At 49.2% G+C, this 23,912-nt stretch overlaps 2 protein-coding genes across 3 annotated transcripts in view; both read left to right on the plus strand.

Annotated features, from left to right (window-relative positions):
• LOC116270313 overlaps positions 1-8,238 on the plus strand; it is a 43,302-nt gene extending 35,064 nt beyond the window's left edge. For both annotated transcript variants that reach the window (XM_031655360.1, XM_031655361.1), the window contains exons 3-4: positions 1,473-1,656; positions 3,495-8,238. In XM_031655360.1, the coding sequence (XP_031511220.1) occupies positions 1,473-1,656; positions 3,495-7,025 (3,715 nt within the window). In that variant the 3' untranslated portion in view covers positions 7,026-8,238. The remainder of the gene's footprint in view (positions 1-1,472; positions 1,657-3,494) is intronic.
• A 3,006-nt stretch (positions 8,239-11,244) lies between these two features.
• LOC103877235 (vinculin-like) lies at positions 11,245-22,669 on the plus strand. The gene is made up of 4 exons (XM_031655362.1): positions 11,245-11,934; positions 15,737-15,909; positions 20,175-20,292; positions 22,336-22,669. The coding sequence occupies exons 1-4, from the start codon at positions 11,839-11,841 to the stop codon at positions 22,522-22,524; spliced, it is 576 nt and encodes a 191-aa protein (XP_031511222.1). The 5' UTR covers positions 11,245-11,838; the 3' UTR covers positions 22,525-22,669.
• Positions 22,670-23,912: the final 1,243 nt, after the last annotated feature.

A 23,912-nucleotide genomic window follows, 5' to 3' on the forward strand; every position in this document is an offset into this window, starting at 1 on the left:
CTCCAGATAAGAAAAGGTGAAGAAGAAACAGGATAATAGGATGGTATCCTGGCTGTTAAGAGTCAAATTTCTTAGACGAGAAGCTGCCAAGCTAAGGGAGATTCTAACTGCAGCCTCAGATGAAGAACATTCAACTATCTCAGCCAAACTTAAAAGCAGGGGTGCAAGTGAGGGGAGAAAAGAGGACAGAAACGTAGTTTGAAGGGCTGAAGGAAGAGGGAGGAGAGTAGGGAAGTTTTATTGAGTTTCTATTGACTTTCTCTGCATGATGTAGCTTGTACTCAAGTCGTATTAGGACACAGCCATGGCATTGCCTTAGTGCTGGGCCCACGTGTCTCTCAAGTGTGCACCTCTGATTCTCAGTGGCTTTGTTTTTCTCCCTTCCGTTTTAACATTCAGAAATGAGAAAACCCAGAAAGCTAGGCTGGCCAGGTGAGGGCCTCGGTTCTGCAACGGAGCAGCTGTTAGGATATGGCACAAAGCCATATTAATGGGCTGAGGGACCTAAGTGTCAACCGCAGCTGATGGACAAATTCTCTCCTAGGAATCAAAAGTAAAGGAAGGGAAGGAGACAGCTGGCATGCATTCTCTGCCCTCTCTCTGGTGCCCCAATGTCTTGGCATTTCACTGTGCTGGGTTATTTGGGGCCAGTAGTGTGATTCTCTGCACTGGAAATTCAGGGGACATTTCACGTGTAGGTGGCTGGGATGTTTGAGGCAGGAAGGGATGAGGGGCATTGAAATGTATTGCCACTCTAAGGGACCTGAAGCTGGGAGGGGCGTCTCAACAGTCACTCCCCCGGCACTCCCATGTCCTCCTAACCTGCAATTCCAAGGGCATGCAGCTCTGTCTCATTTCTAAAGAATAACTATTAAAACGGTGAGGGCTGGAGGGAGTGGGACTTTTATGTATTTATTTATTTCGTAGGGCGAGGAGTTATTATTCAAAGAGAAATGTTTGAGATCACATGAACAAAACAGTTGCCGTAGACATCTATGTTCATTCGTGGAAACTGATTTTTGTTACATAAAACCTCACCTCTTGATAGGATGGATTAAAATGAGATTCTAGATATTGTTTTCTTTCTTTAAAAATAGATTTATCGTTTTTTGTAGTAATTATTCATGTTCATTGCAGAGAAAATTAGAGTAATTAAAATTGAAACAAAGCAGATTTTAAAATGCCAAGATATACCCATAGTTTGAGGATTATCCTTCTAGAAAGACTTCTCTATGTCCACCTGTATACAACTGAAAACAAATGGCATCTTGCCATACATGCTATTCTGTAATTTGGGTATGGTATGGTATGGTATGTGTTTTCTCAATACTGCATCTTGGAGAGGATTCCATGACCAGGCTTCCAGTTCCATTGTAATGGCGACTTCGTGCTTTGTAACTTCTGTGTATGGTAATTTCCTATAGGTATGTTTCTCTTTTGTAACCTGTTACAAATGTAATGTGTCTGTCTAGGCTTGCAGGAGACTCTGAGGAGGAGTGGCTCAAGGAGGAAATGGAGGCTGCTGCCCAGTCTCTGACCCTGTTTGGAAGGAACATCACACTGGTGACTCAGAGACTCCATCTTCAGCCAGAATGTCAGCACCACCGGGAGGAGCTAGTGACTGCAGCTCAGCAGATCCTGGTGAACACCACAAAGGTGAGGCTGGTGTCAGAGCTGGCTGGCTGGTCAGTCTGGACAGAGAGCTCATTGCTGTCCTCAGTAGCAGACGCCTGCCCCAGAGAGAGAAACCTGCCCAAGTTTCTGCCAGGACCGCATGCAGAGTTGATCACCAATTTAATAAATGCTAAATGCAGAACCTGTCTTAGAAAGCTGGGTGGACGGCCGGGCGCGGTGGCTCATGCCTGTCATCCCAGCACTTTGGGAGGCTGAGACAGGAGGATCATGAGGTCAGGAGATCGAGACCATCCTGGCTAACACGGTGAAACCCCATCTCTACTAAAAATACAGAAAATTAGCCGGGCGAGGTGGCAGGCGCCTGTAATCCCAGCTACTCGGGAGGCTGAGGCAGGAGAATGGCGTGAACCCGGGAGACAGAGGTTGCAGTGAGCTGAGATCATGCCACTGCACTCCAGCCTGGGTGACAGAGTGAGACTGTCTAAAAAAAAAAAGAAAGAGAAAAAGAAAAAAAAATAGAAAGCTGGGTGGACATACTGAGTTAGGGTCTATGATCTTCAACCCACTGTGCAACCCACTTATCCCCTACACTTAGCCACCAACTTCTTTTTTTTTTTTTTTTTTTTTTTTTTGGAGACGGAGTCTCGCTGTGTCGCCCAGGCTGGAGTGCAGTGGCCGGATCTCAGCTCACTGCAAGCTCCGCCTCCCGGGTTTACGCCATTCTCCTGCCTCAGCCTCCCGAGTAGCTGGGATTACAGGCGCCGGCCACCTCGCCCGGCTAGTTTTTTTTTTTTTTTTTTTTTTTGTATTTTTTAGTAGAGACTGGGTTTCACTGTGTTAGCCAGGATGGTCTCGATCTCCTGACCTCGTGATCCGCCCGTCTCGGCCTCCCAAAGTGCTGGGATTACAGGCTTGAGCCACCGCGCCCGGCCGCCACCAACTTCTAATAAAAATATTTCATCAGAGGGGTCATTTTCCATCTTGCTTTTGTCCGGGAGCTAGGGGAGAGGCTACTGAAACCTCTGTAACTCTCAGCCTGTTTGGCAAACCTGGCTCCAAAGTGAGGCTCTGCTGCACTGGCATAACTGGAAGGATCTCAGGAGGCCAAGATGATGCCTCAGCCTTCAAATACTCCCCCTTCTCCATCCCTGACATTCCATCATTACCACACAGCATTGTTCCCGTTAGAATCCATATGCCTTGAATATTAACAAATATTGTTGTTAATCCTTAAAACTTTAGTAATGTGGGTTATGCACAAGTATTTGTAAATTAACAGGTCCTTATTAAAGGAAGGTTGGAGATAGGGAGTAGAGAGTGCAGAAGGGTTTGGGGTACCTGCTGATGAGAGGAGGACAGGCGGGAAGGGCAGGCTCTCTCGGAAGTGCTTGGTACCACCTCTGTTGGAGGGGGTAGATAAGGAGCTGTCTGAGAATGGCAGGGTGTGGCTAGGAAAGATTTTTCACAGGCACTGCCTGGACAGGCCGCCCCTCGGGCTCCCACCATTCTCATCCAAATAGTAAGTTCTCCCGAAACAGCTTTTGTTGCATGCGGGTTACCACGTAGCCCGTCCACTGCTCCACCCCTACCTAGAGACCTGCACTCCAAACCCAGCTTGGACCTCACAGTAAATGTAGTTCAAACGCAAGAGGCCTTAAATTTTCATAAAATCTGACGTCTTCTTACAAACACTACTCCTAAGCGACTTTTTTCCCTGAGATTCTACACTCTTTAGTCTTGGGAGGTGATGGGGACAAAATATTTGTAAAACCAAGGAGCGAGTAGCTGCCATTGCTCTCGCCATGGCCTCGGAACCCGCAAGCACCTTCGAACCTCTCTGCCTCTCCTTGCCCGAATAGGTACTGCTCCTTGAAGACGCGGCGATGGCGAGGAAGATGGTGCGGGCGGCTGGTTGGTGCCTGACCTGCCTGGACGCGCTGGAAGCGGCGGGAGACGCGGCCTCGCTGCGCGGCCCCTTCGCAGACCTGGCCGCGGCACTGCTGCGCCTGGGGGAACTGGCAGCGCACAGGCCAGAGGAGCGCCTGGGCCGCGCGGGCCGCCTGCTTCGGGGCTACGTCCCCCCACTGATCGCGGCCGTCCGCGGCCACCTGCGGCATCCGCGCGATCCGCAGCTGGCGGCCTCCCGGCGCCGGGTTTGCGCTCTGGCCAGGAAGGCCCTCGGCGAGCTCCTGGTGCAGCTAGACCCTGGCACCGCAGCCCCGGCGGCCGGCTCGTGGAACGGCGCGCTCGCCCGACGCCTGAGGCAGTTGCACCAGCTGCTGGTGGCGCCGGAACCCGAGCCCCTGCACGTCGGCGTGCTGGACCCGCCGCTGGCCGCCGTGGTCTGGCACTGCATGCGCCTGGCCGCCTGCTCTGCGCCGCCCGAGAGGCTGCACCTGGTGGCCCGCTGCGGCCGGCTGCTGCAGTTGCGAAGCGCTGGCGCCCGGCGCCTCGCGGGGATCAGCGGACCTCCGGGGAGAGGCCAGGGAAGGCCGGAGCCAGGACAAGAGCGCGCGGCGCTGCGGGCCGCGACCGAGGCCCTCTTTCAGGGGTTCCGCACTGGGCTACTCCGCCAGATCCTGGACACCTTCACGGACACGCAAAGTCCTCTCCTAAGGCTGGTCCAGGCGGCGGTGGCGACTCCTTATCATGACGAGGCCTTGCCAAAGAGCCTCCAGCTTTTTCTTGCTACTTTCCATGACAGGGCCAAGCAGATGCTCAGAGTGGCTCGCTTGGCATTGGTTTGCTGCCCTCGACAAGAAATTGGCAGAGACATGGAGGCCGCCATGGCAGGCGTTTGGGGGCTCGTGGTGAGAGTGCAACAGCTTTTCTCAGGAAGCCCCCAAGGGTCTGGCCGGGACTGGAACCCTGTCACCCTGCAGGCCCTGCTTCGGGCTTGGGCCAGGGAATCCGAACACCTGTTGGCATGTTTTGATGATGTTCTCAGTATTCCTGAGTTCCTGAGTGTGTCCATTCAGGAAATGACCAAGCACTTGGACTTCTTTACATGGGCTTTGGAGAGTGGAAATTCCAGAGAGTTTTCCCGATGTGTGGCATATCTACAGGGCAGGGCCACACACATAGCACAGGTAATGAGCAGGTGTGTGGGCCGGGAACGAGATCCCATTTTCCGGAATGGCCTGAGAGTCTTGATCCAGCAGCTGGAGCAATCTTCATCGGTCTTGCGTGCAGCTGCTGAGCGCTGTTCACATGAATATGGCTCTCCAGACACTGATGCATTTTTAACCATGGCAAAACATCTGATCTATTCAGCTCAGAGCCTCAAAGAGGGGCTGGATGGGACTAACCACCCAGATATCCTCAGCCCCCTTCGGGACCAAGTCCACAGGTCTGACATTGCTAAGAGACAGCTTTATTTCATTCTCCCCAGCCTCCAGAGCTCTGCAGCACCTGAACTGAAATATCAGAGAGCTCCTGGGTTAGGGGAAAATGACCCAGGCACCTCCTATCCACCAACGGACCATTCTCCCCACCCTTTGATTCCTGACACCTGTCCAAAGAGGAGGGACTCTCCACACCCTGCCATCAGCAAACTCTTCCTTGCTGTAGAGAGCCCTGACCACCAGGCAGTGGCCTCAGCTTGCACCAACCTGCTGGAGCATGATGCAGCTGTGGGTGCAGCCCAAGAGGCCCTGACTGGAGAGGGGCCACTGGGGCCAGAGAGGATGATGGGACTCCAGGGTATCTCAACACTGGCACCTCCTATTATTGACCTAGCAAAAGAGATAGCACATTGCACAACCGCTAGAACTGATAGGCTTCTGGAAGTGGCTCTCCAGCTGAACGGCAGGACCAGGGAAACCAGGCAGGGTTTGGCAGCCATGGCTGGTGACTGGTACCCTCTGTGTCAACAACTGTTTTGCCACAACCCAACAGCTGATCTGCCAGAGAGTACAGCAGTGTTCCTGGAGCTTCAGCGGAATGTAGCCTCACTGGTTCAACTAGCAGCTAAAAGTGGTCCCATGGATTTGGATAAAAACAGCCTTGATTCAACTCGCCATCCAGAAGTGCTTTTACAAATGCAAGGCAGATTGAAGGAGGCAGAGACTCATGCTAAACAGTTGTTGGACAAGGTTTTGGCCTTTGATGGTCTCCAAGCCCCCAAGTCGTGGGAAGAAAGTGTTGAGGATGGGTGCCTTCTATGGTCAGTGGCTGTCCAAGACCTGCTGCAGTACGTGGAGCATCTCAGTGGGAGAAAAGGCCTGTTCCTACTGCCCCTGCGGCTGGCAATGAAGAACCAGCAGGGATTGCAGGAAGGGTTGGATCAGGCAGCAGATGTTTCTCAGAGGCTACAAGAGGCTGCCAGGCTGTCCAGCCTACTGTGTGGGGATGAGCAGGAAAAGGGTGAGGTGTCCTTTCTGCGCAGGGAAGTTCATGTACTCACAGATGCTCTGCTGGATGTGGCACAGATCTTGGCCTCCTCCCCCAGACCATCTCCCAGCCTGTCCACACGCTTTGAACTTCTCCGTTTGGAGCTCACCCTTCAAGCCAAGGCCTTGACTGGCCACCTCAGCATCATCAACGCAGACTACGAATGTGCCTTCCAAGATGTTATCTTCCCAAGGCCTTCTGTCTGCAAGGACCCCCAGATTAGACCAGAAAGCTCCCTGCAAAGAATGGTGTCTGGTATCCAAGCTGTACAAGAAATTGTGGTAGAAGGTCAAGAGTACGGGCCCTGCCAGGAAGACCTCCTTATGACTCTGGAGAGCATTCTCACCCTCACCAAGGAGGTGGCCCAGAGGATCCCTGTGCTCCGAGAATACCCAGAGGAGTGGGGGATGCACATCCTAGGCTGGCTTCGATGGGAGTGGGCAGCCAAGGCCCACTATGCTGTGACCCAGCTGCAGGCCTGGAAAGGTGGTCACACCAAGGCCTGGAGACATCTGGTCCAGTGCTTGAAACCTGGAGAGGAGCCAGCAAGGGCCCCAGAACAGGATTCTATCCAACCCCAGTTCTGCGAGGAGGATGCAGCAGGAGCCACTGCAATGGGCAGTGTGGATTCTCAGAGTGCTGCCCCTGGAACTCCCCTAGGGAGCTCAGTGGGGACCTGTATTGCTGAGCCAGCTGTCCCTGGGACAGCCACAGTGGACCCGAGCATGGTAGGATTCTCAGCATTTTTCCTTCACCCCCACCTCAGTTCTCTTTCTAGTAACCAAGGACCCTGGCAAATTCCAGAAAAAGCTGTCTTGGTGTCCATGTGTGTAATTCACACTAGGCAGGCAGCACACGCAGACTTTAGGAGCCCGAACTTGGGAAGGAGACTGCCTGGGCTGTGCCTGCCTCTACCGTTTCCTTGTTCTGAGATCTCAGAGAAGCTTTGTAGTCATCTGGGGCTTCAGTATTTTTTTTCTAGAAAATGGGAACTTTGATAATTTCCTGATGAAGAATTAATGAAAGCATGCGAAACATTTGCACTTGCCTAGCATATCGTGAGTATAAATGATGTCTGTAATTATTACTGTCTTCCATGCAGTTTTTTCCTGATGACTCTAACTGGAAGCGATTCCCTTGCTGTGACGGACAGCACTCCTCCTCTGGATGGAGATGCAGATGCTACCTCCCTCCTCAGTCCGGGTTCTGTTGTTTGAATCCAACTTGAATCAGCACAGGCAAGAAGGATTTATTGGAAGGATGTTGGGTCTACTGAACACCATTCACACACATTCATTTCTTTCCAAGGCAGCAGACAGGATACTTAGGCACCATGGGTCCCAAACATTTGATTTACTTATTTTTGCCCATGACCAAAGTCAGTAAGAGTTACCATAGGTTGGCAGTGCCTGAGAAGTTTCCAAGCAGAAATGCTCAGCCCAGCGTGTGATGCACAACCTGAGCTATCCCCGTTACGACCTTATGCCTAGCTGCACTGACCCCCTCAAACTGTTCCCTGGGTCTTCTCCTGAGATGAAACCGACCACACCATGTGTTTCTCTGCCCCACTGCTCTTTACTTCACATGCCTTAATACGATGTCATTACCATGTGAAGGGACCTTATTCCCAAAGGAGCAGGGAGGAGAGCAGGCACAGTTCCCTTTTCCCTGCAGCCTGACTCTTCTGTGCTCAGACTCTATCTTTTAGGCTTGCCTCACTCCGTATCTCCTGGTCTCACGAATTCAGGTGCCCTGCAGGCTCCTCCTTTTCTTACCGGTTTTTCCATAGGGTCTTCCTGACACATACTTAAAGCCACTGGATTCACTGACTTAACATACTCTGTTTCTGTCAGTTCACCTGATACATTCCCCTTCTCATCAATATCTGCTGAGGGAGCATCTCTCCTAGGTGCAAGGCAGGGTGACACTGGCCATCCAGAATCAGGAGAGAGCAGCAAATTCAGCAGCCCCCATTACCATGCCTGTCCATGAATGGACATCATCTCTCCCATTGGAGGTTTCTTCTGGATGAAGAGCAAAGCCTCACGATTCCAAGGTTTCTACCCCAGGGAAGCACTTTCCTTGTACACACACAGTTCCAGTGTGAAAAACCACAGTAGGGCCGGGCGCGGTGGCTCAAGCCTGCAATCCCAGCACTTTGGGAGGCCGAGACGGGCAGATCACGAGGTCAGGAGATCGAGACCATCCTGGCTAACATGGTGAAACCCCGTCTCTACTAAAAATACAAAAAATTAGCCGGGCAAGGTGGCGGGCACCTGTAGTCCCAGCTACACGGGAGTCTGAGGCAGGAGAATGGGGTGAACCCGGGAGCTGGAGCTTGCAGTGAGCCGAGATTGCGCCACTGCACTCCAGCCTGGGAGACAGAGCGAGACTCCCGTCTCAAAAAAAAAAAGAAAAAGAAAAACCACAGGAAAAAGGACTCTGCCTGGAGGGCTTATCCTCAGGTGTGTGGGAGAATCACCATCCATGTTGTGTGTCTGACCCACTCTCCCATTCTCTGGGGCTTCTGCGGTGCAGAGACACACCCTCCATTCAACCCGGAACGGCACCTCGCACAGCCGTCAGAACCTGCTGAGGGAGCTCATGGGTTTGGGAAGGGGCTTGTGCATCTTCTGGGCACTTGTAAGTCGCCATCTGGAAATTCTTTATTCCAGTTATCAGGGTCTCCAATACACAGTCCTAGGTCTCTTTCATTATTGAAGACCCTAGGGACATTTCTAAATTTGGGCCTTAAGAGGTTGCTGACTGTTAAATATGGGGTGAAAAGAGTATTTCCTAGTTTGCTAACCCTTGGATCAAGGACCGCCAAATCACATTTGCCGTTTTCTCCCTTCTTGGTCTTTGGTCATTGCAGTTGAGTCTTAGCGTCAGCTTTCTCTCCCTTTCTCTTCTCTTCACCTATGCCTGGGCCCCATCTGAGTGGCTTGCTGGCCCTCAGTGTAATTAGTCCCAACACAGAAGAGGCTTCAGCATTCAGGGCACATCCCGTTCCATCTAAAACAAGGCCAACAAAGCAGTAGAGTACATTGCAAAGATGTCAGATGGTAGGGACGACTTAATTGAAGACGTCAGCACAAAAACCATAGCAAAGCCAGGTAACCTCTCAATGTGTGCTAGCTCAGAAAGGCTAAACTATCAGTGACTGAACTTTACGGATTCCTTCTGACTCCTTCTTTAGGTCCTTCCTGCCAAGCGCAGTATCTGACATATTGCTGGTGCACAGTAAGAGATTTTGAATGCTGGCTAGGATGCTGAAGACAGTCTAGAAGTGCAGAAGAGGTTCAAAATTGGGGTAAAAATGATCAGAGGAGGCATGAGTAGATTTTCTAGATGTCTTCTAAAAGGAGGGCAGTGTTAAGTTGAGCTTCAAAGGAAGTATGAGACTGAAATTGCAAATGAGGATGGGAAGAACTTCCCAGGCAATAACAGCTCTGAGATGAGCTTGAACCTAGAGGTTCTCCCAGCGCTTTTGAGATTTAGATTTGCTCCTGATGTGGAAGTGAATACTGTGTGGTTGGAGAGGGAGGCAGCCTGCAGGTAGGCCTTCTCTGTGGATGCTCTTCACCCAGCTCCAACTATGCACCTGGCTGGTTGCATCTGGCTGGTTGTTCTCGGCATCTGGACAACTTCTGAGTCAAATGTGAGAAATCAGGATGCTTGGACCACGCTTGGGGCCAAGTGCCAAGGTGATGCACCCACATTCCGGGGCGGGTCACTTAGAGCCCATCCTCTGCAATGTCCTGGTGCCAGACGCACATATGTCCTCTCATCTGTCACATAACAGCTGCCCACTTAAACACCCATCCGAGCTCTGTAACTACAGCCAAAGTGTACGATCCATCCATGTCTTGGTCCACTGAGTGTTGCTATAACAGAATACCTGAGACTCCATAGCTAATAATGAAAAGAGGCTTATTTGGCTTATGATTCTGGTAGCTGAAAAGTTTAAGACCGGGCATCTGCACCTGGTGAGAGCCTCAGACTGGTTCAAGTCATGTGGAAAGCCGAACTGGAGTCAGTGAGTATTGGCGAGACAGGAAGCGGGTGGAGAGAGGTGCCAGACTCTTAAAATGACCAGCTCTGGAGGGAGCTAATGGAGCAATGACTTTCTCACCACCCCCTGACCCCAGGGAGGGCATTCATCCATTCGTGAAGGATCAACCCCCAGATCCAAACATTGGATCTCACCAGCACCACCTCCCAACATTGCCACATTGGGGATTCAATTTCAAGATGAGCTTGGGCGGGGAAAACCCAACTTTATCCAACCATAGCATCCCAACCTGCCCACAGATGATGAGTTTTCTCATTCCACCATCATTAGCCTCAGTGCTCTTCCAGGGTGCTCAACTGTGAGGGAGGATGACAAGGACACAGTGACTAACAAGGTGTGGGTGAGGGACACATGCACCCAGCAGGTCTCTCCACAGGGCTGGCACAGGTGTCCTTTGATTTCCACTCCTTTCTTGGTGAAATATTTGCTGTACTTATAGCTTCAGAGCAAATAGAATCATGAACCTCTATCTCCCAATTTAGATAGAGTCTACCGTCATATTCATGACCTTGCACTTTACAACAGCTACAACTTTTCCCCTTCTGAGGCATGAGTCTGCTACCTTGGGGAATTTGGGGAGAAGCAGGAATGGGGGTGGGCCTGGAGGTTCTTTCCACCCATGTTCCCTGCCCCACTTGCAGCAAGGGCACAGCCCCTGACCTTGAAGAAATCAGGGTCTAGTGGGTGAGTTAGAGACAAGGACGCTCTTGACCATTTGTTACTGGATTTACCTCCAAGTGCAGAGCAGCTCGTCTTGATTCCAAGGTCTAGAAAAGGCCTAAGGGAGGCTTCACTAAAGGTTCAGTAGGAAAATCACCTGACCTCTCTGAGTGCTCAACCCACTGCTGGATATCAGAGGCTGCTCTTTTTCTCTCTCGCTAGAAAGTAACAACAACAGGCCAGGCACGGTGGCTCATGCCTGTAATCCCAGCACTCTGGGAGGCTGAGGTGGGCGGATCTTGGGTCAGAAGATAGAGACCACCCTGGCTACCACAGTGAAACCCTATCTCTACTAAAAATACAAAAATTAACCTGGTGTGGTGGCACGTGCTTGTAGTCCCAGCTACTCAGGAGGCTGAGGCAGGAGAATCACCTGAACCTGGGAGGCGGAGGTTTCATGAGCCAAGATCGTGCCACTGCACTCCAGCCTGGGCAACAGAGCGAGACTCTGTCTCAAAAAAAAAGAAAAAAAAGTAACAACAACCAAGTTAACAGGGAAAAAAAGTCACAATTATTCGCAACAATGATTCCCTTTCATGTAGAATAACTGACATGAAAGTGTTTGGGCTCACAAAGTTAAAACATTCAAAGATGCTTGAATTTCTTCAAGGGGCTACAGACTCCATTCTCCCATGAAAGGCCTGAACATTTACAGAGGAAAACAAAATGTGGTATTTTATCTCTTCTGGGATCTAAGTGTGCCAGATTTCTGTTTATACAAATTCTGGGTGAATGCAGCCTAAATTAATAGAGAATCATTTCATCTCCTCTTCTCACTTGGAGATTGCCGAGAGCTGCTAGAATTGGTAAATTGGGGTTTTTCTTTAAAAAAGAAAAGATAAAAAGGACATTGACTTCTCCACTGTATTTTAAAGGTCTGAGTGTCAGAAATTTATGAGTTCTAGCCTGTTGTCTTCTTTCAGCAGCAAAGCAGTCCCCAATCCCCGTACCCCCGCTGCCCAGCCACAGCAGTGGTGCCCGCTGAACTGAACCAGCCCCTCCCAAAGGACGGCAGCATGGACAGGGACAGCAGAATCACCCGGATCACTCGAGCGATGGCCAAGGAGGTGTTCCTGATGGCTCAGAGTTTGAGAAGGAGAGGATGTGTCCTGGTACTTGGGCTTCAGCCATCCGTGATGGTGGGAGGACTGAGGATGGTGTGGGGACACGGGGCTCCCAACTGCTGCCCTCCAGGAGCTGGGGTAGCCCTAGGCAGCTCCCAGGATGGAAGGGCCACACTGCGCGGCCATTCAGCACTCAGCATTTTATGTACTGTCTTCATTCTGGGCATATCATAAAGTTCACCTCACGTCTCTTTCCCTCTCTTCTTTAGGGCTCAGTTACAAAGACTGTCTTATTCCACCAGCGAGGATAATTTTCCAAAATCTACAACTTAGTAAAATCAAGGTCTCTTTCATACTCCAAAAGAATGAACTGAAGGGAGGCACTGACATTTTTTTTTTTTTTTTTTTTTTTGAGACGGAGTCTCACTCTGTCACCCAGGCTGGAGTGCAGTGGTGCAGTCTCAGCGCACTGCAAGCTCCGCCTCCCGGGTTCACGCCATTCTCCTGCCTCAGCCTCCTGAGTAGCTGGGACTACAGGCACCTGCCACCACGCCTGGCTAATTTTTTGTATTTTTAGTAGAGACGGAGTTTCACCGTGTTAGCCAGGATGGTCTCAATCTCCTGACCTCGTAATCCGCCCACCTCGGCCTCCCAGAGTGCTGGGATTACAGGCATGAGCCACCACGCCCGGCCTGACATCTTTTCAAATTCCCTGAAATAGAGGAAACAAGGACTGCAGCCACCTGAAGGATAGCTACTCAGGACCAGCACAGCCTGGCGAGGAGAGGGCTGCTCCCCACTGGCTTCTGGGGGCCCTTTCAATCATGTGTAGCTTGTTCTAACTCTCTTTATCCCTTTCCTTGATTAAATTTGGTTAAGCATCGTTTAATATCAATGCACCAACATGGAAAAAATAAAAGTCCATCTACTGAGTGTGTAGACTAAAAGGAAGCAATTGAATGTCACCAAGAGCCATTCAGGAAACCCCTTCCAATGTGGGTCTGCTGGGTTCTATTGGCTCCAAAATCCATGGCTGGGCCACAAGGGGCCCCACTTTCTCACCCTGGCAGAGAGGGGTGTCCAGGAGTGAAGAGTGGGTGTCAAGGCATCCCCTGACTAGGTAACTACAAAGCCAAACCCAGCAGCCCCACTACACTTAAGACATGGACCTTTTCTTGTCCTGTCCTGCTCCCAACCACTCCCCACCACAGCCAGTCAGCCTGTTGAACACCTGTGTGCCAGCAGCAAGCAAGAGCCACTCCTGCAGTCATTATCCAGGTTAGGGGACTGCAGCAGTAATGTGTGTAAAATAAAATATGGGAAAACAGGGTGGAGGGGGCTCTCTCTCACTCTTCCTTCTCCTGTCCTTTTAGTATTCCTTTTCATTCTTTAAAGACCGATACTTCTGAAATTAGGCAACCAAACGCCATTTAGTACAGGAGGAAAGCTAGTAGAGGCAAAGAGCTCACCCAGACCCAAGACTTATTCAAAGAGAAGCCAAAGATATGTTTTACGACTCACTTGCTAATTCAAAACAAATTATCAAGGGTATGAGGACCCACGTATTCTCCTAAGAGGTTGTAAACAACTAGCGCTGCCTTCGGTATCTTGGGTGGGTCTTGGTTTGGGATTGCCAAGACATCAGTCTTTGAAAAGGAAGGAGCAGCACAATGCCACATGACCTGGTACAGGTCTGGCTAGTTTGGGAACAGCTGCTTGAGTCCTGCATTTCAAGAAAGCTTTCCCTGTTTCCAGAGGTTTCTCCCACTGGCCTGCCATGAGGTTGGAATTGCTTAGAATTAGGTACTGGACATGGCTGTACTCATTCCCTTCTGATTGGAATTGCAAATCCCTCTAATGCCGAGTTTATTAGGGTTGCTTTCTTGTTGACTGGACGAGCTGGGGCCACATGCCACACAGAGGAGAGAGAGCCAAGAAGTGGTTCCCCACCAGGACCAGCCACTGAAAAGCATGGGGCAAGCAAAGTGAAGTCCTGCCCTCTGAGTTAGTGTCCGTTCTTAACGGCATTTAGGAGGCGCCTCCGCAGGGCGGCTGCAATAGCCTGACGCCGCTTTTCGTGCTTGCTGACAGCTGGAAAGCCCCACTCCTTCCTGTCCCCCTCCTGCCCCCATCTGTGTAAGCCAGTAGGAAAGCCCAGACTCGGCCGGGCGCGGTGGCTCACGCCTGTAGTCCCAGCACTTTGGGAGGCCGAGACGGGCGGATCACGAGGTCAGCAGATCGAGACCATCCTGGCTAACGCTAAAAAATACTAAAAAATACCGTCTCTACTAAAAAATACAAAAAACTAGCCGGGCGAGGTGGCGGGCGCCTGTAGTCCCAGCTGCTCGGGAGGCTGAGGCAGGAGAATGACGTGAACCCGGGAGGCGGAGCTTGCAGTGAGCTGAGATCCGGCCACTACACTCCAGCCTGGGCGACAGAGCAAGACTCCGTCTCAAAAAAATAATAATAAATAAAATAAAGAAAGCCCAGACTCGGCCTCCTTTGGCACCAGTGGGAAGTTTAAGCCACATAACCCCTGGCCCATGTGTGGAAGCCCTCATCCCAGCCCAGTGTAAAAGCCAAGCCAGTCTCCTTTCCTTGCTCTTTCAAGCCGTGTCAGACCTGGTGGGTAGTCTGCCTGCTCTTCAGGAAAGCCTCCTTCTGTGACTAACAACCCTTTTCATACCTTCTGGATTCACATTTGGCATCATCCGTCCTGACATCTGAACCAGATTTTGGGAGGGGAAGTCCATCCTCTCTGCAGTCCATCCTGCAACCTGGACTTGTGATGTTTCCTGGGTTTCCCTCTTCTGACTATTTCTACTTCCTCAATTTCTACTTACCCTCTCATCCCAGACAAGGAGGTGAGGTTTTGGTGTGGCTCTATATTTGCTGAAGCAGCCTATCTTTTATTTGTGTTAGTTGCCTCAACATTCACCATTTTTTTTTTTTAAGAGACAAGGTCTTACTCTGTTGCCCAGGCTGGAGTGCAGTGACACAATCATAGCTCACTGCAGCCTCAACCTTCTGGGCTCAAGTAGTCCTCCCAACGCAGCCTCCTGAGTAGCTGGGACTACTGGCACACCACTGTGACCAGCTAATTCTTTTTTTGTAGAGATGGGGTCTCACTATGTTGCCCAGGCTAGTCTCAAACTCCTGGGCTCAAGCCATCCTCCCACCTTGGCCTCCCAAAGTGCTGGGATTACAGGCATGAGCCACTGCCCCTGGCTGTGTTTAAGATTTCATTTGAATAGAGGGTTCTGTTGCTTAAAAAAATAAGAAAAGGAATGGAAAAGTTGATTTAGTCCAAATCTCTCTTTTAAAGTAAAGAAAAATGAGGCCCAAAAAGGTCGAAATTTCAAATCAGCTAATGAATAGGTGGCTACAGTTTCTGAATCATTAGTTTCCAGCTGGTAAGCTCTACATGTGACTGTAGTCCTTTGGCCCTTGGTTCCAGCCACCACCCCCTTCAACCTGGATGTTTCCCATACCTGGCCCTCCCTAGGAACCTCATACCTGCCCTGGGCCTGCTGAAAACTAACTCTGAGCCTAGTGGAGGCACCAGCCTCTGTGGGGACGGGCTAGATCATGACTAGGAGGCTGGGCTTCCTTCTCTTTAGCAGCCCCACACAGATAAATGGGCCCCTGCCACCTCATTCTGCTGGCTTTCAGGACAGTAAACTTCTTGCTAACCCAGGAAGATTTGAAGCCTTTGGAGGAGGTTCAGAAGATCACGGTTTAAGCTAAAATATGTTTATTTCGTGGGCTGAAGTTGTGCCAAGCAAGTTTTGGACACTTTTTGGTTTACCACCAATTTCTTGATATTCGAACTCTCATTTCTTTGATACAGACCAAAGATCAGCTCATTACCTCTGCTAGGAAAATTGCGACGTCTGGACAAGACTTCGCCAAACTCATCTGCATCATTGCTAAGAACTGCAGAGATCAAAGATGTTCCCAGGAGCTTTTGTGTGCGGTGGAGCAGGTTCAAACAATGAGCAACCAGCTCCGCATCATCTCCAGGTAGGAAGTAGCTCTGCTTTCTCAAGACCTGGGAGTGGGGTAGGGGTGACGTCATTCCTTTAAAAAATATACTTCTTTTTATTTTATTTTTATTTTTATTTTTTGGAGACAGGGTCTCTGTCACCCAGGCTGGAGTGCAGGGGCACTACCATGGCTTATTGCAGCCTCAATCTCCTGGGCTCAAGTGATCCTCCCACCTCAGCCTCCTACATAGCTATGACCACAGGTGCATGCCACCACACCCAGCGGATTTTTTTTTTTTTTTTTGAGACCGAGTCTCGCTCTGTCGCCCAGGCTGGAGTGCAGTCGCGCAATCTTGGCTCACTGCAAGCTCCGCCTCCCAGGTTCACGCCATTCTCCTGCCTCAGCCTCCCAAATAGCTGGGACTACAGGCACCCGCCACCACACCCGGCTAATTTTTTTGTGTTTTTAGTAGAGACGGGGTTTCACCGTGTTAGCCAGGGTGGTCTCAATCTCCTGACCTCATGATCCGCCCACCTCGGCCTCCCAAAGTGCTGGGATTACAGGCGTGAGCCACTGCGCCCGGCCCTGATTTTTTTTCTTTTTTGTAGAGACGAGGCATGTCTATGTTGCCCAGGTTGATCTTCAACTCCTGGGCTCAAGTAATTGTCCCTCCTCTGCCTCCCAAAGTGCTGGGATTACAGGCGTGAGGCATCACACCCGGCCTTTTAAAATTTTTTATCCTCCAAGAGTTTACATTTATTTGGGAAATATTAAATAAATATTCACAATATTTAAAAATATTACAGAGGGCAAAAAACACTTAAGCTAGAGCCATTTCTCATTTTCTCACAACTACATTATATCTGATAATATACACAAGAAAGTAAAAAACGATTTAACCTGAGAAACTAGTTTCTGAGAAAGTGTGAACATAAAGTAACCATAAGAAATTGTTAAAAGTTAAATGTGTTAGAACTTAAGTTGCCCTTTAACACTGGTTTCTGCTCCCTTCAAAATGCCAGGCCCTGACTCCAGTGATACTGCCGTGTTTCCAACACTGCAGGGTTAATCTACAAACACAAAGGACTGATCTTACTTTAAAACAATGCCTGGGCTGGGTGTGGTGGCTTACACCTGTACTCCCAGCACTTTGGGAGGGTGAGGCGGGTGGATCATGAGGTCAGGAGATCGAGACCATCCTGGCTAACACAGCAAAACCCCATCTCTACTAAAAATACAAAAATTAACTGGGCGTGGTGGCGGGTGCCTGTAATCCCAGCTACTCGGGAGGCTGAGGCAGGAGAATTGCTTGAACCTGGGAGGCTGATGTTGCAGTGAGCTGAGATGGTGCCACTGCACTCCAGCCTGGGCAACAGAGCAAGACTCCATCTCAAAAAAAATGAAAAAAAAAAAAAAAAAAAAAGCCTGAATTTTGACCATTAAATCTCATTTGTGTTTTTACTAATCATATCTAACAAAAAACAATTGTATTTTAAAATACATTAATTGCAAAGTAAATGTACTTCAATTATCATCTGCCGAAGAAAAAGAATGCCAGCATGGTGCTTATATGAAAGTTAATCTATTCAATATGCTCAAACTCTGGAATTGAGCAATTTTCATTAATTGTTTCCTTATAACAACTTCCCTATTGGTAATCTAGAACATCGTAATATAATTAGAGAATCAGGTTTCATTTCAACCTGAGTCCCTTCGTTTCTACAGCGGCACATTTACCAACAACAAACTTCATTTAGTAATATTCTTATGGAAGAGCTGCATAGTTAGAACTATTATCAATTGTTGTAAGGCATAAAAATTGCATTGCCAAAATCAAGGCATATAAATTGTTTTTAAATTAAAAATAAAACCTGGCTTCTGTTCTCCAGGAAATAATATTTCAGGCACATCATTTTTTTAAGATTAGCTACTGGGCCCGGCGCAGTGGCTTGTGCCTGCAATCCCAGCACTTTAGGAGGCTGAGGTGGGCAGATCACTTGAGGTCGGGAGTTGCAGACCAGCCTGGCCAACATGGTGAAACCCCATCTGTACTAAAAATACAAAAATTAGCTGGGTATGGTGGTGCATGCCTGTAATCTCAGCTACTCAAGAGACTGAGGCCGAAGAATCGCTTGAACTTGGGAGTCAGAGGTTGCAGTGAGCTGAGATCTCGCAGCCGAACTGGGCGACAGAGCGAGATTCTGTCTCAAAGATACAGCAACTACAATTAATTTTAGCATTGCAAATATGAGTATTGTTGTAAGGGTACCTAAGACTTGCTTTAATCAGGTAGACATGGATATGAAACACGCAGACATGGAAATGACCATCATGAAAGGGGAAGTCGTTACACTCACAGATCCCTAGAAACAGAAGGCACAGATGCCATGTAGGGCCACCAGGGAAGCACCAGGGTCGGTCAAAAGGCAGAAGTCAGGAGGAACCATGGGCAAGAACATTTACTGTAGTTTTCACAGGAAGGAATGGGTGAGGCAGGGAAAGCAGGCTAAGCGGTTTAGGACTGGTTAGTTTGAATCATTTTGTTGCGCTCTGGGGGTCTAGGGGTTGTCTCTAGCTGTCTGGAACCTGGCCTTGGGATGATTAGGACAGGTGACTAGCGGCTTGGAATGTCAGAGCTTGATGAAGGAGGTGGTTGGGGGCTGTGGGCTCTGGATTGGTTGGTTCGCGTATGGAAGGTGTGCTTAGAGGTGAATCGTTTACTATCCCTAGGAATTGACTAGCCCTAGGAAGTGGCAGTCTCCGAAATACAGACAATAAAAAGGCATGATTGTTTTAAACACAGGTTTATTTATCAAGCTGTCAATCTTCTAAAGGATCTGGAAGTCCTGAAATTTTGCCAAAGTTGAAGTCACTTAAGTTTCACAGCATTTTCATTCTCAGTGGTAGAAAACAACTTGTTTAACTAAATTTAGTTACATTCAGTTTCAAACAAATACCATTGAGATGTGTAATTCAATTAGGAAGTACGAGCCTGATTTCTAATTAGAACTTTTCTTTTCTTTTTTTTTTTTTTTCTTTTTTTTTTTTTTTTTGAGACAGAGTCTCACTCTGTCACCCAGGCTGGAGTGCAGTGGCATGGTCTTAGCTCACTGCAACCTCTGCCTCTTGGGTTCAAGCTATTCTCCCACCTCAGCCTCCCGAGTAGCTGGGATTACAGGCACGTGCCACCACACCCAGCTAAGTTTTATATTTTTAGTAGAGATGGGGTTTCACCATGTTGGCCAGGCTGGTCTTGAACTCCTGACCTTGTGATCTGCACACCTCGGTCTCCCAAAGTGCTGGGATTACAGGCGTGAGCCACTGTGCGTGACCTGATTAGAACTTTTAATCCTAGCCCCCAAAACAGTTCTATACAACATTTCTCATTCTCTTTCATTAGATATGGTAGTTGGCATTTGTTCTGCTTCTCAGTTATTTTCATCGAAAACATCCTTCTTCTTTTTTTTTTTTTTTTTTTGAGATGGAGTCTCACTCTGTCACCCAGGCTGGAGTGCAGTGACCGGATCTCAGCTCACTGCAAGTTCTGCCTCCCGGGTTTACGCCATTCTCCTGCCTCAGCCTCCCAAGTAGCTGGGACTACAGGCGCCCGCCACCTCGCCCGGCTAGTGTTTTGTATTTTTAGTAGAGACAGGGTTTCACCGTGTAGGCCAGGATGGTCTCGATCTGCTGACCTCGTGATCCGCCCGTCTCGGCCTCCCAAAGTGCTGGGATTACAGGCTTGAGCCACCGCACCCGGCCCATACTTCTTCTTAATTTATAGATACTGTCATATTTTATTAAATAAAACTTGTATTTTAAAAAGTTAATTTAGACCTTTAGAACATTCTTTCTCTGTGCCAGGCATGGTGGCTCACACGTGCAATCCCAGCACTTTGGGAGGCTGAAGCGGGAGGATTGCTTGAGGCCAGGAGTTCAAGACCAGCTTGGCCAACATGGCAAAACCCCATCTCTCCTAAAAATACGAAGATTAGCCATATGTGGTGGTGCATGCCTATAGTCCTAACTACCCATGAGGCTGAGATGGGAGAACTGCTTGAACCTGGGAGGCAGAGGTTGCAGTGAGCCGAGATTGTGCCACTGCACTCCAGCAGCCTGGGTGACAGAGCAAGACTGTCCTAAAAAAATAAAAAAATAAAAAATCTTTCTCTGAATAGTCCCCAGTCCTCACAGAAGCATCCCAGCTTTCTGAAAGAGAGTCACATTGTAAAATCTCCTAGTACTTATTTGAGATTGCATCTCTTACTTGGAGTAAAATCCGCTTTTCTCCATCAACTTCCAAGTGTAAAGGCCTCCCTGGCAAGGAGCAAGTCCTCTGAAGAGCTCCTAGTGGAAAATGCACAGCAGCTCCTCCAGGCTGTCTTCAAGACCATGAGGGCTGCAGAAGCTGCGAGTCTCCGGGTAAGTGCTGATTCAGAGAGTGGGGGCTGGCCTGGGGTACACATGCGCACCACAACTCAGCGTCACAGGCCCACAGACACGTGGCAAGCTGGAGACATACACAGCATACCCTACCTTGGCTATATTCAACTTCATTCCTTTCCCACACCTGTCACCTGATTCCTGTGTGTTTCAGTTTGGCTAATTTCTCTCAACCTACCTTCAGTTTCACTGATCATTTCTTCACCTGTATCTAGTCTTCTGATGAGCCTGTGAAAAGCATTCTTTATAGCTGTTACCATGTTTTTTCTTATATGTAGTATTTGTTTTTAATAGTTTTTTTCTCTTTATTAAAATTATCCATTTTTTGTCCTTTTTGGCCACTTTTCCCACTCATATTATTTTAATTTTCCTATCTAATCATTTCAACGGGCTCTGGGATATAGGGTTGTCTCTAGCCGTCCTTGGGATGATTAGGGCAGGTGACTAGCAGCCCTGAATGTCAGAGCTTGATGAAGGAGGTGGTTGGGGGTGTGGGCTCTGGATTGGTTAGTTCGCATATGGAAGGTGTGCTTGCAGGTGAATCATTTTGCCCTAGACAAAACCCTACACATAGATGCGGACTTTTCTTATGTTGTAGCTCCATGGGTTCTATACACTCACACTCACACTAGCCTATTCTTGGCTGTTAGCAGTTTGTTAAGGTTTTGGATTAAATCTTCTCATCAGATTATGTGCCAGCCCATCTTCCTCCTGTGCTGTGTTCCATGTAAGCCGGTGCTTATCTCTGTCTCTCCTTGGAGGTCGCTGTCTTTTCTAACTAACTAGTTAGTTGCCCTTCAACCTTAGCTCTCTAATGGGTTCAAGAAAAGTTATGTTTTTGTAGATTATCTGACCTTTTCCTCCTTGTTAGGATGAGAACAATACTCTTGCCAGCTTTCCGTATCGTAAGTGGAAGCTGGAAATAGAAAGTATTTGAGTGCCCACCAGAACACCTTGCTTGGGGCCTCTGTGTGTGCTGTCCCGCATGTGCGAGACCCACCCCTGCCCCTGCACTTCCACTGCCCCTGCCTGGCTCCTTGTTATCCTTTAGACCTGAACTGAAGTTCCACCTCCTCAGAAGGGATGACACACCTTCACTATAGCTAAACGAAATCACACTCACTTTCCTCTGTCTTAGTATGTTGTATGATTCTTTTGTAGCACTCGTCACAGTTTGTAAATATACATTTGTTTTCATTCCTTGCATTTATTTATTTGTCTGGCTCTTTTCTTAGAATGTAAACTCCATGAAGCCACAGACCTGACTAGTGGTCTAGTGTGTTGAGGTGTTGAAAATAGAATGAGAGTTTTCATTTCAAGTTTAAAGAAACTTTGTACCAGTTCAGTTCATAGCACATAGATGAAACATGCTCAGTGAAAACATTTTTAAAATGTGCAGATTTCAACTACAAGTTCCAGAGTTCCTTGAATATAAAGAAAGCTGAGAGAAAAGCTCAGGCCTGGCCCCTGTGGACCAGCGTCTCTCCCTCCCCGCGAGCTCTGGTCACAGCCCATGGCTTTCTGCTGATCCCGCAGTGCCAACCACAGCACTGGGGCAGGACTACTGCCTTTCCCCCATCTCTGGACTGTTTGGATGCAAGAGAACCTGAGAGCCGGGCTGAGCATCCGTGGCATACACCTGTGTCCTGGCTCTGCTTGGGCCACCGGCCTAAAGACCCATGGATATTTTGCATGAAGCAAACCGAATAAAGTAATATCTAAAGGGAGGAAGAACTTGGAGTGGAGGGAAAATTTCTAAAAACCAGCTACATTCTCAGAACTTTCCACTGGGATCAATATAAAGCCCTTTGGTGCATTTTGCTCCTTCTTTCAGAATGGGTGGGCTGCAATTCAGGGCAGCTCTGTAGATGTGATTCCCTGATCCCTGTACAATTAGGGCTGGAACATCAGAAAGCTGGTCCCTACCCCGCTCAGAGGAATCCCATCAGGAAGACTCCAATCAGCTGAAACTGGGCAAGTGCACAGCGTCCCCCAGTGCTGAATTATCTTTCTCTCCTCCAGGGTTTGAGAGAACCTTCCCCAGATCCGGAGGAACTGGAAGTTGCTGCCTTCTGCCTGCAGTGGAGGAGGAAGCTGCTAAAGCACAGACTTCAAGAAACCTCAAACACGGCCTGTGATGAGCTGGGCTTGCGGAATACAAGCACTAAACCACCCCCAACACTCGCTACCCTGGTTCAGGAAGCAGTATAAAAGCAAAGAGATAGCTCCCAGTCAAGCTCCCTGTTGACCTGTACTCTGACCTGACACTCTGGCAGCCTGTGGGAAGCGCCTTTTTTTTTTTTTTTGAGACGGAGTCTCGCTCTGTCGCCCAGGCTGGAGTGCAGGGGCGCGATCTCGGCTCACTGCAAGCTCCTACTCCCGGGTTCACACCAGTAGCTGGGACTGTTTCCATGTGTTCTCATTGTTCAGTTCCCACTTATGAGTGAGAACATGCGGTGTTTGGTTTTCTGTTCGTGTGTTAGTTTGCTGAGAATGACAGTTTCCAGCTTCATCCATGTCCCTGCAAAGGACGTGAACTCATTCCTTTTTATGGCTGCGTAGTATTCCGTGGTGTATATGTGCCACCATGCCCGGCTAATTTTTTGTATTTTTAGTAGAGACGGGGTTTCACCATGATGGTCTTGATCTCCTGACCTTGTGATCCACCTGCCTCGGCCTCCCAAAGTGCTGGGATTACAGGCGTGAGCCACCGCGCCTGGCCTGGGAAGCGCCTTTTAAGTTGAATCAGACTACAGAGTTACAGGGTGATGCGGTGGTTTTGGGTGGGTGCAGTATGGCCAGGGTCCAGCCTTGCACAAGGCTGCCCTGACAACATTACTTGTTAGGGAACATCCCTGGGACCCTGGTGAGGCTGATTTCCTCGTGGGAAGGACACACGTTTCTTGGCTTGGAAAGAACAGCACATGTAAACTGTGGAAGGAGAGGGAAAACATCCAAGTACCGTCAGCTTAAGCCCTTATTAAGGTGTTATGATGGGAGACCATTCCCAGAATGTTTTTTTTCTGCAGGGAGCCAGGGGCTAAAAGATGTATAAGTTAGATAGAGGCGGTGAGTCAGAGCTCCCCTTGCTCAGGTATGCAGACACTGTTCAAATTCCGAACTGATGGGAACCAGGTGTGCTAGTCAGGGGACAGGATGCAAGGACTGCGCATCGGGGCCGCTGAGCTCAGGCGCTATCTTGTAAATCTGGGTTTAGCATTTGGGATGGAGAGGAGCAGTTGGGAGCTAAGGCCTTAGCCGAGGCAGTAGGAGTTTTTCAGTTCTTCGGTGCCTTTCACAAAACCTATTTGGGTGAAGGAGAGCAAGGAGACTGGTGACCTTCACCTCAGAGGCTGAAGCTCACGGCCAGGAGCAGAGACCTGAGTCCCCGCCAAGGGTCAGGGAAGGAGGCTGGGGGTGCAGACTGGGATTGGGGTTACCCTGGAGGCAGGGGCGAGGGTCTTGCTTGTCTGGGGGTCACTGTAAGCCTTTTAGATTCCAGTGCAGCCCTTTGCGGGGAGGGGCCAACTAGATACTGCATGAGATTGAATTGCCCTGAATGGGGTGGGGTGGTGGTTTGGATTTACAGTAAATAAAGA

Source organism: Papio anubis, chromosome 14 (assembly GCF_008728515.1).
Source record: "Papio anubis isolate 15944 chromosome 14, Panubis1.0, whole genome shotgun sequence".
Lineage (NCBI taxonomy): Eukaryota > Metazoa > Chordata > Mammalia > Primates > Cercopithecidae > Papio > Papio anubis.

Excerpts from the sequence above, each read along its gene's own strand:
- LOC103877235 (XM_031655362.1), top strand. The coding sequence starts at position 11,839 with ATGGACAGGGACAGCAGAATCACCCGGATCACTCGAGCGATGGCCAAG. Across the intron at positions 11,935-15,736 it reads GAAGGAGAGGATGTGTCCTG|ACCAAAGATCAGCTCATTAC; the intron begins GTACTTGGGCTT and ends TCTTTGATACAG. Across the intron at positions 20,293-22,335 it reads CAGAAGCTGCGAGTCTCCGG|GGTTTGAGAGAACCTTCCCC; the intron begins GTAAGTGCTGAT and ends TCTCTCCTCCAG.